General features: G+C 37.1%; 1 protein-coding gene and 1 long non-coding RNA gene across 2 annotated transcripts; one reads left to right on the top strand and one right to left on the bottom strand.

Moving 5' to 3' along the window:
* Window positions 1-209: 209 nt before the first annotated feature.
* On the top strand, window positions 210-748 carry LOC124891875. Its single transcript, XM_047403442.1, has 2 exons — window positions 210-301; window positions 367-748. Exons 1-2 carry the CDS (start codon window positions 210-212, stop codon window positions 746-748), a joined length of 474 nt encoding a protein of 157 aa, XP_047259398.1.
* Window positions 749-6783: 6035 nt separating this feature from the next.
* Window positions 6784-9474, bottom strand: LOC124891876. The gene is made up of 2 exons (XR_007049924.1): window positions 8856-9474; window positions 6784-7971 (listed from the first exon to the last, which is right to left on the bottom strand). It is a non-coding gene; the product is annotated as an uncharacterized LOC124891876 (long non-coding RNA).
* Between the last annotated feature and the right edge of the window lie 2144 nt (window positions 9475-11618).

The raw sequence follows: 11618 nt of genomic DNA, 5'->3' as shown, positions 1-11618 counted from the left end.
CAATAGAGCTGGTGAAGATTCTTAGAAAGAGGAGGATTAATATTGCATGTGTTCATGAGACCAAGTGGGTAGGCTCTAAGGCTAAGGATGTGGATGGGTACAAGCTTTGGTACTCGGGGAGTGATAAGCATAGGAATGGAGTAAGCATCTTAGTAGATGAAGAACTTAGAGGGCAAGTAGTGGAGATTAAGAGGGTCAACGATAGGCTGATGGCGATTAAGTTAGTCATTGGAGGGTGTACTTTGAACATGTGTAGTGTTTATGCACCTCAGGTGGGATTGGACGGGGAGGAGAAGAAGCAGTTTTGGGAGGCTTTGGACGAGGTGGTAAGAGGCGTGCCTAGCTTTGAGAAGATTGTTGTAGCAGGGAATTTCAATGGTCACATCGGGGTAGTACCGGGGGCTATGGTGATGTGCATGGGGGTTATGGTTTTGGGGAGAGGAATGATGAGGGAGTTGCTTTATTGGATTTTGCGAGGGCCTTTGGGTTGGTAGTAGTGAATTTGAGCTTTCCGAAGAAGGAGGATCACCTGGTCACCTTCCGAAGTGCAATAGCTAAGATGCAGATTGACTTTCTGCTGCTTCGGAAGGGGGATAGGGTGCTGTGCAAGGATTGTAAAGTCATCCCGAGTGAGAATATTTCGACCCAACACAGGCTTCTGGTGATAGATTTGGGCTTAAAGAAGGATAGGAAGAGGAAGGGAGGAGAGGGGTGTCCTAGAATTAAGTGGGGGCTTGACTCCAGTTAGTGCGTTGGAGATAGGGGAGAAGGTGGCGGAGATGGGGGTGTGGGAATATAGGGGTGACGTGGATGGTATATGGGATAGGGCTGCTAGGTATATCAAGGAGACAACTAGAAAGTTGTTGGGTTTCTCGACGGGCTGGAACGGTCAGCGACAGGGGGATTGGTGGTGGAATGAAGAAGTAAAGAAGAAAGTGGAAACTAAGAAGGGAGTGTATGCTAAGTTGGTTGAGAGTATGGATGAAGAGGATAAACGGGATAGTAGGGAGAATTACAAGTTATCTAGGAAAGAGGCTAAGTTAGCAGTTATGGCTGCTAAGACAACAACTTTTGAGAGCTTATATACAGGGTTGGAGGAGCGAGGTGGGGAAAAAAGGTTGTATAGGCTTGCTAAGGTGAGGGAGAGAAAGGGTCGTAACCTAGATCAAGTGAAGTGCATTAAGGAGGAGGATGGTAGTGTACTGGTGGAGGACGCTCATATTAAGAGAAGATGACAATCGTATTTTCACAGACTTTTGAATGATGAGGGGGACAGGGACATTGTACTAGGAGAGATGAAGCACTCAGAGAGGTGTCGCGATTTCAGGTATTGTAGGCATTTTATGGTGGAGGAGGTCAGTGAGGCTATTCACAGAATGCGGAGGAGTAGGGTGACAGGGCCAGACGAGATCCCAATAGAATTTTAGATGTTTGCGGGCAGGGTTGGTTTAAGGTAGTTGATCGAATTGTTTAATGGCATTTTCAAAACTGCAAAAATGCCTGAGGCGTGGAGATGGAGCACCATGATTCCTATATATAAGAACAAGGGTGACATCCAGAGTTGCAACAATTATAGGGGTATTAAGTTGTTGAGTCATACTATGAAGATTTGGGAAAGAGTGGTAGAGCGGAGGGTGAGGAAGATAGTGTCTATTTCGGAGAAGTAGTTTGGCTTTATGCCCGATCACTCGACGACGGAGGCAGTTCACCTGGTGCGGAAACTGGTGGAGCAGTATAGGGAAAGGAAGAAGGATCTCCACATGGTATTTATCGACTTGGAGAAGGCATACGATAGAGTTCCTAGGGAGGTTATTTGGAGATGCTTGGAGGTGAGTGGGGTCCCGGTGGCATACATCAGATCGATTAAGGACATGTATGAAGGAGCTAAGACTCAGGTGAGGATGGCGGGAGGAGATTCTGAGCATTTTTCGATCCTGACAGGGTTGCATCAGGGATCGACTCTTGGTGATGGATGTTTTAACGCGGCGTATTCGAGGTGAGGTGCCTTGGTGCATGCTTTTTGCGGATGATGTAGTGTTAATTGATGAGACGCGGGGAGGTATGAATGATAAATTGGAGGTTTGGAGACAAACACTTGAGTCTAAAGGGTTCAGGTTGAGTGGGAGCAAGACAGAGTATATGGAATGCAAGTTTAATGACTTGAGGCAGGAGGATGCGTTGGTAGTTAGGTTGGACTCTCAGGTGGAGTGTAAGAGGGATATTTTTAAGTATCTCGGGTCCTTGATTTAGGGAAATGGTGAGATTGATGAGGATATCTCCCACTGAATTGGGGCAGGTTGGATGAAGTGGAGGCTGGCCTCGGGAGTGTTGTGTGATAAGAAGGTGCCGCTCAAACTTAAAGAAAACTTTTACAGAGTGGCAGTTCGTCCATCCATGTTATATGGAGCGGAGTGTTGGCCGGTAAAGAACGCCCATATCCAAAAATTGAAGGGACGAAAATACGGATGTTGCGTTGGATGTATGGGCTTACTAGGAGTGATAGGGTTAGGAATGAGATTATTCGGGAGAAGGTTGGAGTGGCTTTGATGGAGGACAAGATGTGGAAAGTTCGATTGAGATGGTTCGGGTATGTGAGTAGAAGGGGCGCGGATGCACCAATTTGTAGGTGTGAGAGACTGACTTTAGATAGTTTCAGGAGGGGTAGGGGTAGGCCGAAGAAATATTGGAGGGAAGTGATTAGAAGAGACATGGAGCAGTTACAACTTACGGAGGACATGACCCTAGATAGGAAGGTGTGGAGGATGTGGATAAGAGTAGAAGATTAGTGCCTACGGGTGGGCCGTAGTCGGAAGCTAGGAGAGTTTTGGGGTGGGGGTATTGTGGGTGAGGGTGCCTTTGGTTTGTTAGTATAGGGTTCTACTGTGTGGGTGCCTTATGTTTATTGTTCCAATGTGTTTCATGCTTTATTATGAATTTACTTATTATTCTTTGTCCTGAGCCGGGGGTCTAACGAAAACAGTCTTGCTACCTCTCCGAAGGTAGTGGTATGGACTGCGTACATTTTACTCTCCCCAGACCCCACTGTGTGGGAATACACTGGGTTTGTTGTTGTTGTTGTTGTTGTAGTATGTTATAGCTAGGAACTAAGCAACATAATAGACTTACGGTCTAACAACAAAAATAAAACTCACTTTAAGTTTTATTGTTTTGTTTGATGAGGTTTCGATTCCCTTTCGACATTTATTTTGAGATAGGTGGGTATCGATAAACTTCAAATCTTGAATTTATTTCTTTACTTAATTTCATTTATCATGATCCATTTCTTGCACTAGTGCCTAAACATCATGGATCTGTCTTTTTATTTAATTTCTGTATTGTGCCACCAGTCCTCTATTTCACACATCTATCTAGAAGCAAGCGTAGTTTACCGATTTCATGGAATACCCTAATCTCTCAACGTAATTTAGAAGAAAATCTCCAAAACTATAGATATTAAAAAAAAAAAAAGATTAAAGCAGAATGAAATATAAATTTATACTATCATTTATTGGGCTAGTGCCTAAAAGATCTATCATTTTTCAGCCATAGTAATTGAAAAATTACTATTGTTCTAGTGTTTCAAACTAATTATGCTGTAAAGATAGTGTCTATTCTCCTCTCTATTTATAGTGTCTTCATTTTTTTCAAGTTCTTACTCAGATAAGAGCACACGACATGAGTTAAATTAATGATTAGAATTTAGTCAACTAAAGTTGATTTTCTTATATTTTAAATCCTCTTCTTTAAAATTCTTTTATCAACCACTGCTCAATGGCATTACCACATATAGTGAAGGGTGTTCAATCGAACACCCTTCCTAGAAAATTATTTTGGTTAAAAATTATTTTTCAACGAAATTTCTGGCTTCACTATTGTCACTGCCTCGAAGGCCATTCAAAAATGGATGAAAGGAAAATGTTAAACAATAGCAATACTTTCCTCAAAACATATCATACACAAACACACACATAGGCTAGCCGGCATACATGCATACAATCGTACATATACATACACACACTGACCGTCGTACATACATAAGTATAAAATAAAAAAATATTTTTTGTATAATAATTTTAAGAAAAAATAACATAAACATACACCTTAACTTATCATATTTATACAGATCCCACCCTTATAAAATAATTACAAAAATCCCAACTAATTATGTATCTTTTGCGGATGTATCTGGAACTAATTATGTATCTCGACAGATCCGAAATCAGAAAAATGTATTGGGAGCTAATAACGTATCTTTACAAAGAAAAAAAATGTATCTTCATTGAATGTATTTTGTTCTCGACAGACCCAAATTTGAAAAAAATGTATTGGGAGCTAATTGTGTATCTTTACATAGGAAAAATGTATCTTCGGCGGAAGTATCAAGAGTAAATTATATATCTCGACAGATTCAAAATTGAATTTTTCAGTAATTATGCAAAATGTCAAAATTTTCTCTGATTAACCTCCAAACTGTAAGGATTTATGTTGTTTGGCCAAATTTTAAAGTATCACTAAAGTTGATAGTTAGTGAGCTTAAATTGTTCTTTGATTTTTATTTTTTTAATAGTTTTCTTCATTTTCTTCTTTTTTCACAATTTTTATTATTTTTATTCTTTTCTTCGATTTCTTTCATTTAAGTTACATCTCATGAGCAAGAGTTGACATTATCACATTATAAAAACAAGACTTATGACTTTCAAACAACAAGCTACGATTTATGGCCAAGAGTTGACACTACCACATTGTAGAGACAAAACTTATGACTTTCAAACAATATGTTTCATGGGCAAGAGTTGACACTACCACATTGTATTTTGATTTATGAGATATTTTATAACTCTTACCTTAGAGGCAAGAATTAGCTCAGAGACTTTCAAACAACAAATTATGCCCCATGGGCAAGAGTTTACCACGTTATGTTTTCATTTATGAGATGTCCTTAGAGGCAAGACTTAGCTCAAGGACTTTCCAACTACAAATATTGCCCACGGCAAGAGTTGACTTTACCACATTATGTTTCCATTTATGAGATGTTCTACAACTGTTGCCTTAGAGGCAAGACTCAGTTCGAAGACTTTCAAACTACAAATTATGCCCCACGGGCAAGAGTTGACTCTACCACGTTATGTTTTTATTTATGAGATGTTCTACAACTATTGCCTTAGAGGCAAGACTTAGCTTAAGGACTTTTAAACTACAAATTATGCCCTACGGGCAAGAGTTGACTCTACCACGTTATGTTTTTATTCATGAGATATTCTACAACTATTGCCTTAGAGGCAAGACTTAGCTCAAGGACTTTCAAACTACAAATTATGTCCCATGGGTAAGAGTTGACTTTGTTGGGAAGCAAATCAATCCAACATCGGAGAAATAGAGGATACATGTCCAATATTTAAGAGTCTCACCCAACTCCACTAGTATGAGGCCTTTTGGGAGGTGCCTAAAAACAAATCTGTGAGGGCTTGGCCCAAAGCAGAAAATATCATACTAGTGCGGAGTTTAGGTGAAGTTACACGCGGTCCCAACAAGTAGTATCAAAGCCAAGGTTCGGGTGTGTCGGAGTGGTGGACTGCGGTTGGTGAGAAGTTCCCGATGTAATGACAACACTGGAGATCTGCAGGTTGTGCTTTGTGTCGAAAGTCTTCCTGGCGAGTGGTGGTCAGGCGGTGTATCCCGTTGGGTGATAACGACTGTCGAGCCCTTTTTCGAACCGATCGAAACAGCACGCGACGTGTGGTGGCGTTAAATGACTCTTGAGATTTGAAAAAAAATTCATTTTTAGAGTCGCCACCTAACTTTTTAGGAAAATTAGGAAAAACCATTTTTATTGTAAAACTCTGATTTAGTCTATCGAAAAACATTTTAGAGATTCTGAGTAAGAGTTTTGGTTACTCGAGGGGAAGATATTAGGCACCCCTCAGAGCCTATCCGAAGATAGTTCTTATACTTAGTTTAGAAAAATATTAGGAAAAACTTTATTTTTGTTATTTGCCAAAAATGGTGGTGACTACTCATAGTCATCAAATTTAAAGAAAACTTGCAAGGTACATACACGAAAAATAACATAATTTATTATCAAAATAAACATACATATTTTAAGAAAAATGAAAGCGAAGCGAAAAGGTTAACATTAACATTTTGTTGTACTACGAAACTTAAAATTTTTATAATTTTATAAGAATATGAAGCTCCCCTAATATATATAAGTGTGTAAAGAAAAATATTCATGAGATAAAAGAAAATGTAATTCAAAGTACGTAAAAAAAAATTATTTGTTTATAAATCATCGTGCTCATATAAAAAGGTTATTTATTTCAAAAGTAAAGTTATACAAAGTACTTTAAAAAAATTTATTTGTTTATAAATTATCGTGCTCATATAAAAAGGTTATTTATTTCGAAAGTAAAGTTATATAAAGTACGTTTATTCAAAAATATACAAATAACGTAATAATTTTTGGAGTAGAATAGACTAGCTTATTCTTGAAGTATAAGAAATCGTGTGACTGTTTGCTTATTTGTAAAGTAGCAATGTAGTTTATTTAAGTGGGTTAGAATTGATGAACAACTTCTCTAAGTAAGGTTTTAGTTTTTAGCTGTTCAAAACAAAAAATAATATTAATTTTCTTTATTGCGAAGAAAATGTGAAAAATGTGACGCTCGTTATTTTTAAATAAAATATTATTGAGGTGAGTAACTAGTTAGTCCAATATAATATTGGTTAATGGATTTCAAAGAAAATATTTATGAATTCTAAGGCAATATCAACACGATAAACAACTAACAAAAGGTTCAATAGCCAATAATTAAATACCATTTCAAGTTTTTCAGAGGGATAACATAGAACCAAGATATTAAATAAGGAGCAAGGATCAAGAGATACTAGATTCCTAATGAAATTCGAGCTTCTAGTTTACACGACTCCGATACTTTGCAATCATCCTAGTAGCTAACCCGATATTTGGGTCCGAATGAAATTTCGATGTGAAACTCCAACTCCCGAGATTTACATGAAAAATAAAAGATAAGCATTGAAAAAAACTAATTAATAAATGAATGGAATACAGAAAATACAAACATTAGATATGAACTTAAAATATTACACGCAATGGACAAACATGGTTTCAAAAATACACACGTATGACTGTACAGAGAACAATGTGCACACCCACTACCATATTATAATAAGAAAGGCTTTTAAAAACTTATCAAACAAACCCACTAAAGAAAGAGAAAACCAAACACCATTATTTTGAACATAAAAAAAACTTAAGCCATAATAGTTTTAAGCACTTAAAAAAAATTCTTTATTGTAATCAACTTGCATACCTGGGTAGTTTAGGATTAGACAGAAAGCAGGCTATTTCTTTTAGTTTTATAAACCAATAAAGAAACACAACAGACATAAAAAGTTGTTCATGCATCAAAAATACAAAGGAAGCATTTATTATTTTGTTTTTCATTGGAGTACCCATAAGAATTTGAGTTATGCAGAATGCACGAAGGCACTTAGTAGAATGGGCTTTTTTTTCCAAAGGCAACAGACAACTGATAATGATAGTATATCTAACACAAAATAACATAACAATGTGATGGAGTTTGGGGAGAGTAAAGTATACGAAGACCTTGCCCCTATCTCGTGAAGGTATAGAGGCTCTTTCAGATAGATCCTTGGCTTAAGGAAAACGTATAAAAATTTTAGGATGTTTAGTAAGTGATAAAAAATCTTTCAAGGAAGGCACCTGAATTTGACCCTAATAAAGAAAAGGCATTAAATAATTGTATTGAACTATAGAGCAAAGCAGCAGTTGTCTCCTTTGTTTGATTTGAAGCAAAACAAGGGGGAGAAGACAATCTTTATTTAATTTCTTGGCAAGGTAATGCATACAACTTCCATTAGACTTAAGACAACAGTGCATTAGAGAAGCCACATTATGCTTTCCTTAAGATATCTCCTATTACAAATCTTCTGAAAAAACAAGTTTCATTAGTCACAATATTTCAACAATGAACCAAAGGAAAATCTGTACATCACAGTAAACAAATTTTTCACTTGACAAAACATGCCTTTGAAACTTATTACTAATCATTATTATTTTGCCAAGAAAACAGTTGACGATTTAAAACAGATGGTTACGGTACACTCTCTTGATAGATACCAAATAAGAAATGCAAGCTAAGGTTGGCTTCTCTCATCCCCTTCCAGATATGATCTAGACAAAGTTCTTACGAATTGTGATTATAGGCAAAACACTTACGTGAAGATAATGTTAAGTTATACAAAGGAGTGAAGCGCCTTCGCAAAAAGGAAATATATTACTTCCAATTTTTAATCATGGGCAGAAGTGAAACAGAAATTGATTTGAGGCTATTCCTCAACTCATTTAATCCGAACAGTGCAGCGCGCATAAAATTAAAATGGTAACAATTGTTTTTAATAGCTTTAGCCAAAATACACAATCGTTAACCGGCTAATTTAAATAGCGACTTCAAATTTCAACCTCTGACTGTTTTACAGCAGACCACTTGGAACGAAACTTACTACAACACCCAACAAAATTGTCCCACGCCCTATCCTCGTGAAACGGACAGCCATGAATCAAATCATGTGCTGGAATAGACTTAACAAAAAAAAAATACTAGCACAACTGATATTGAAACCAAACCACACCTTATATTGTCATACCCATGAACTTGTATGCAAGCAAATGTAATAAAAAAACAGACCGAAATACGCGTTTACGGGACCAAAATGCAACCACCAACAATATTACTTCAAGATCAGTTTTATAGAATTAGAGTAGATGCAGAGAAAAGCTAGCAAGAAAGAACGAAAAGGAGGCGTGTTCGCACCTTGTATTGCGCAGCAAACTCGGGCTTCTTATCGAGTATTCCGGCCACCAAACCTCTAATTTCAGGACTCGATCAAACACCAAAATTAAGAGAAGAAACTAACAACCCCTTTTGTGAATATTCTAGGAAACTTTTGTGAATGTAGTTCGATTTTCCTTTAATCTCCAACCTGTCCTTGATGATGGCGATTTTGGGGCTATTTATAGCCAAAATCCGGATTTGAAGCACATTTTATGGAGATGAGATTTGAATTCAAAATTATGACATCCATCTGTGAAAATTTCAGCTTCTATCAAGCCTTAACTGCAAATCCTTAGAAAGTTTCATTTTTGCACAAACTAGGGATTGATTTTCTCTGATTTTTGGCTATTTGCTTACTTGGGGTGATAAAAATGGAAGATTCGTGTGGGTAGGTGGAAGACGTGGTGACGCGGCCTAAACCTAGGTCTCTAATTTGAGTATGGTGGATAGAAGGGAAAGAGGAGAAGGGGAGTGTTGTTTTGGAAAGAGAGCTACGCATGCTTCTGCCAAAGAAGACGCGTGAACTCTTTTGATTAATGCACTGATCTTGCATATATTGACTCATTTTAATTCGTCCGATTAAAAAATTGAACGATCTTAAAAGTAGCACCTTAAAAAATAATAATACAAAATATATATAAATAAATACACGAAAAACTTAAATATATAAATATATATCCGGGCTCTTGGCTGAAATTTATAAAATAAGAGTTAGGTTTGGGTGAAAAAAATAAAATAAAATAAAAAAGGAAGTTGGATTATTGTTAGCCCGAATACTCTTTTTCTATTGAAATTAAATTTATCGATGCTTCCTGATATTCTAAATTTTTTTTTTTAGTTTAAAAACATAATTTGTACAGACATCTAACTTAATATGTTGCGACTTTCCTATTAACAAAATACGTATATACACGTATATATAAGAATATAATAAAATACATAAAAATAAGAATATAATAAAAATGTATGTACATCTTATAAAAGTATATTTTGCGTAACAAAAATATACATATAAGGTCACAATACTGCCTCAAAAAATAAAGTTGGAAAGAATGTGGATGCGACTATCAAAAGATATATATTTGCGATTTTGATGTCAAAAAATATTTAATTATATTCAATTAAAATAATTTTATAAATGAAAATAAATTCCTTTTTTATTAAAACTTATAGAAATAGAAACAGAAATACCAAATCTTATTATTATTTAATTTTTTGAAAATTATTTAGGGCCAAAAAGCACCGGAAAAGTAATTTAAAGGAAAAAGGGCGAGTCAAAATTGGGTGTCAACAACGGCGGTACAAGATGTTTGGCAGATCATGTGAAGTGACCTAATAGTTGAGATCTACGGTTGATGCCTCGTGTCGAAAGTCTTCTTGACAAGTAATGGTCAAGTGGCGTGTCCCACTGGTTGGCAGTGGCGGTACAAGCGGCGTGTCCCGTTCAAATGGATTATCACTAAACGGGAGGTCACAAGTAGTGTGGTCTTGGTTTGAGGGAAGGATTGTTGGGAAGCAAATCAATCCCACATCGGAGAATTAGAGGATACATTTCCAATATTTAAGAGTCTCACCCAACTCTACTAGTGTGAGGCCTTTTGGGAGGTGCCAAAAAAAATCCGTGAGGGCTTGGCCCAAAGAGGACAATATCATACTAGTGCGGAGTTCGGATGAAGTTACAAGCGGTCCCAACAAGAAAAGAATGGACTCGTAGTTTGCTTATATGGACTTGGGTATTACTCACCTCCGGAGCTAGCTTTTGAGGTTGAGTTAGGCCCAAGATCCATTCTTGACATGGAATCAAAGCCAGGTTCATCCCCGTTTTGGGCTTCCGGTCCATGCACCAGTGTCAGTTGGGCCTGGGCATGAGGGGGTGGTGGTGTTAGAGTGGGTAAAGTCCCACATTGGTTGGGGAATGGACTGGTAGTTTGCTTATATGGACTTGGGTAATCCTCACCTCTTGAGCTAGCTTTTGAGATTGAGTTAGGCCCAAGGTCCATTCTTGACAGACTCTACCACATTATGTTTTTATTTATGAGATGTTCTACAACTATTGCCTTAGAGGCAAGACTTAATTAGCCCAAGAACTTTCAAACTACAAATTATGCCCCACGAGCAAGAGTTGACTCTACCACGTTATGTTCTTATTTATGAGATATTCTACAATTATTGCCTTATAGACAAAACTTAGCTCAAGGACTTTCAAACTACAAATTATGCCCTACGGGTAAGAGTTAACTCTACCACGTTATATTTTCATTTATGAGATGTTCTACAACTATTGCCTAGAAGAAAGACTTAGCTCAGGGAATTTTAAATCATAAATTATGCCCTACGGGCAATGTAGACACGTAATTTTGTCCGCTCCAAAAATTAATTTCTACTAATTTTACCTACCCTATCCCTACCTACCCCTCCTTACCCCCACCTGCCCCTACCCCACCTAATCTTACCCACTAAATTGGCATACCCATGTGCACCCTCCATTTGGTCAACAAAAAAAACAAATACAACATACACTCACTCGTAGAAGACACAGATTACACATACTACATTATCTACACAAGGGGAATTCTCGACATAATTTTTCTCCACCAAACACACTGCCATAAACACCATCACATATTCACACACATATCTCCATCTCCATTCTTTTCATGTATTAGCAACAACCTAATTCACAGACACAACCTCACTCTCATAGTCATATACATACGACACACAGGAAAAGAAAAAAGAGGG

This window comes from Capsicum annuum, unplaced genomic scaffold, assembly GCF_002878395.1.
Source record: "Capsicum annuum cultivar UCD-10X-F1 unplaced genomic scaffold, UCD10Xv1.1 ctg4205, whole genome shotgun sequence".
Lineage (NCBI taxonomy): Eukaryota > Viridiplantae > Streptophyta > Magnoliopsida > Solanales > Solanaceae > Capsicum > Capsicum annuum.
The sequence above is the reverse complement of the archived record's forward strand: the minus strand, read 5'-3'. Positions and strand labels throughout refer to the sequence as shown.

Coding starts and splice junctions, on each gene's coding strand:
- LOC124891875 (XM_047403442.1), top strand. CDS start 210: ATGGCGATTAAGTTAGTCATTGGAGGGTGTACTTTGAACATGTGTAGT. Junction 302..366: donor GACGGGGAGGAGAAGAAGCA/GTTTTGGGAGGC, acceptor TTGTTGTAGCAG/GGAATTTCAATGGTCACATC.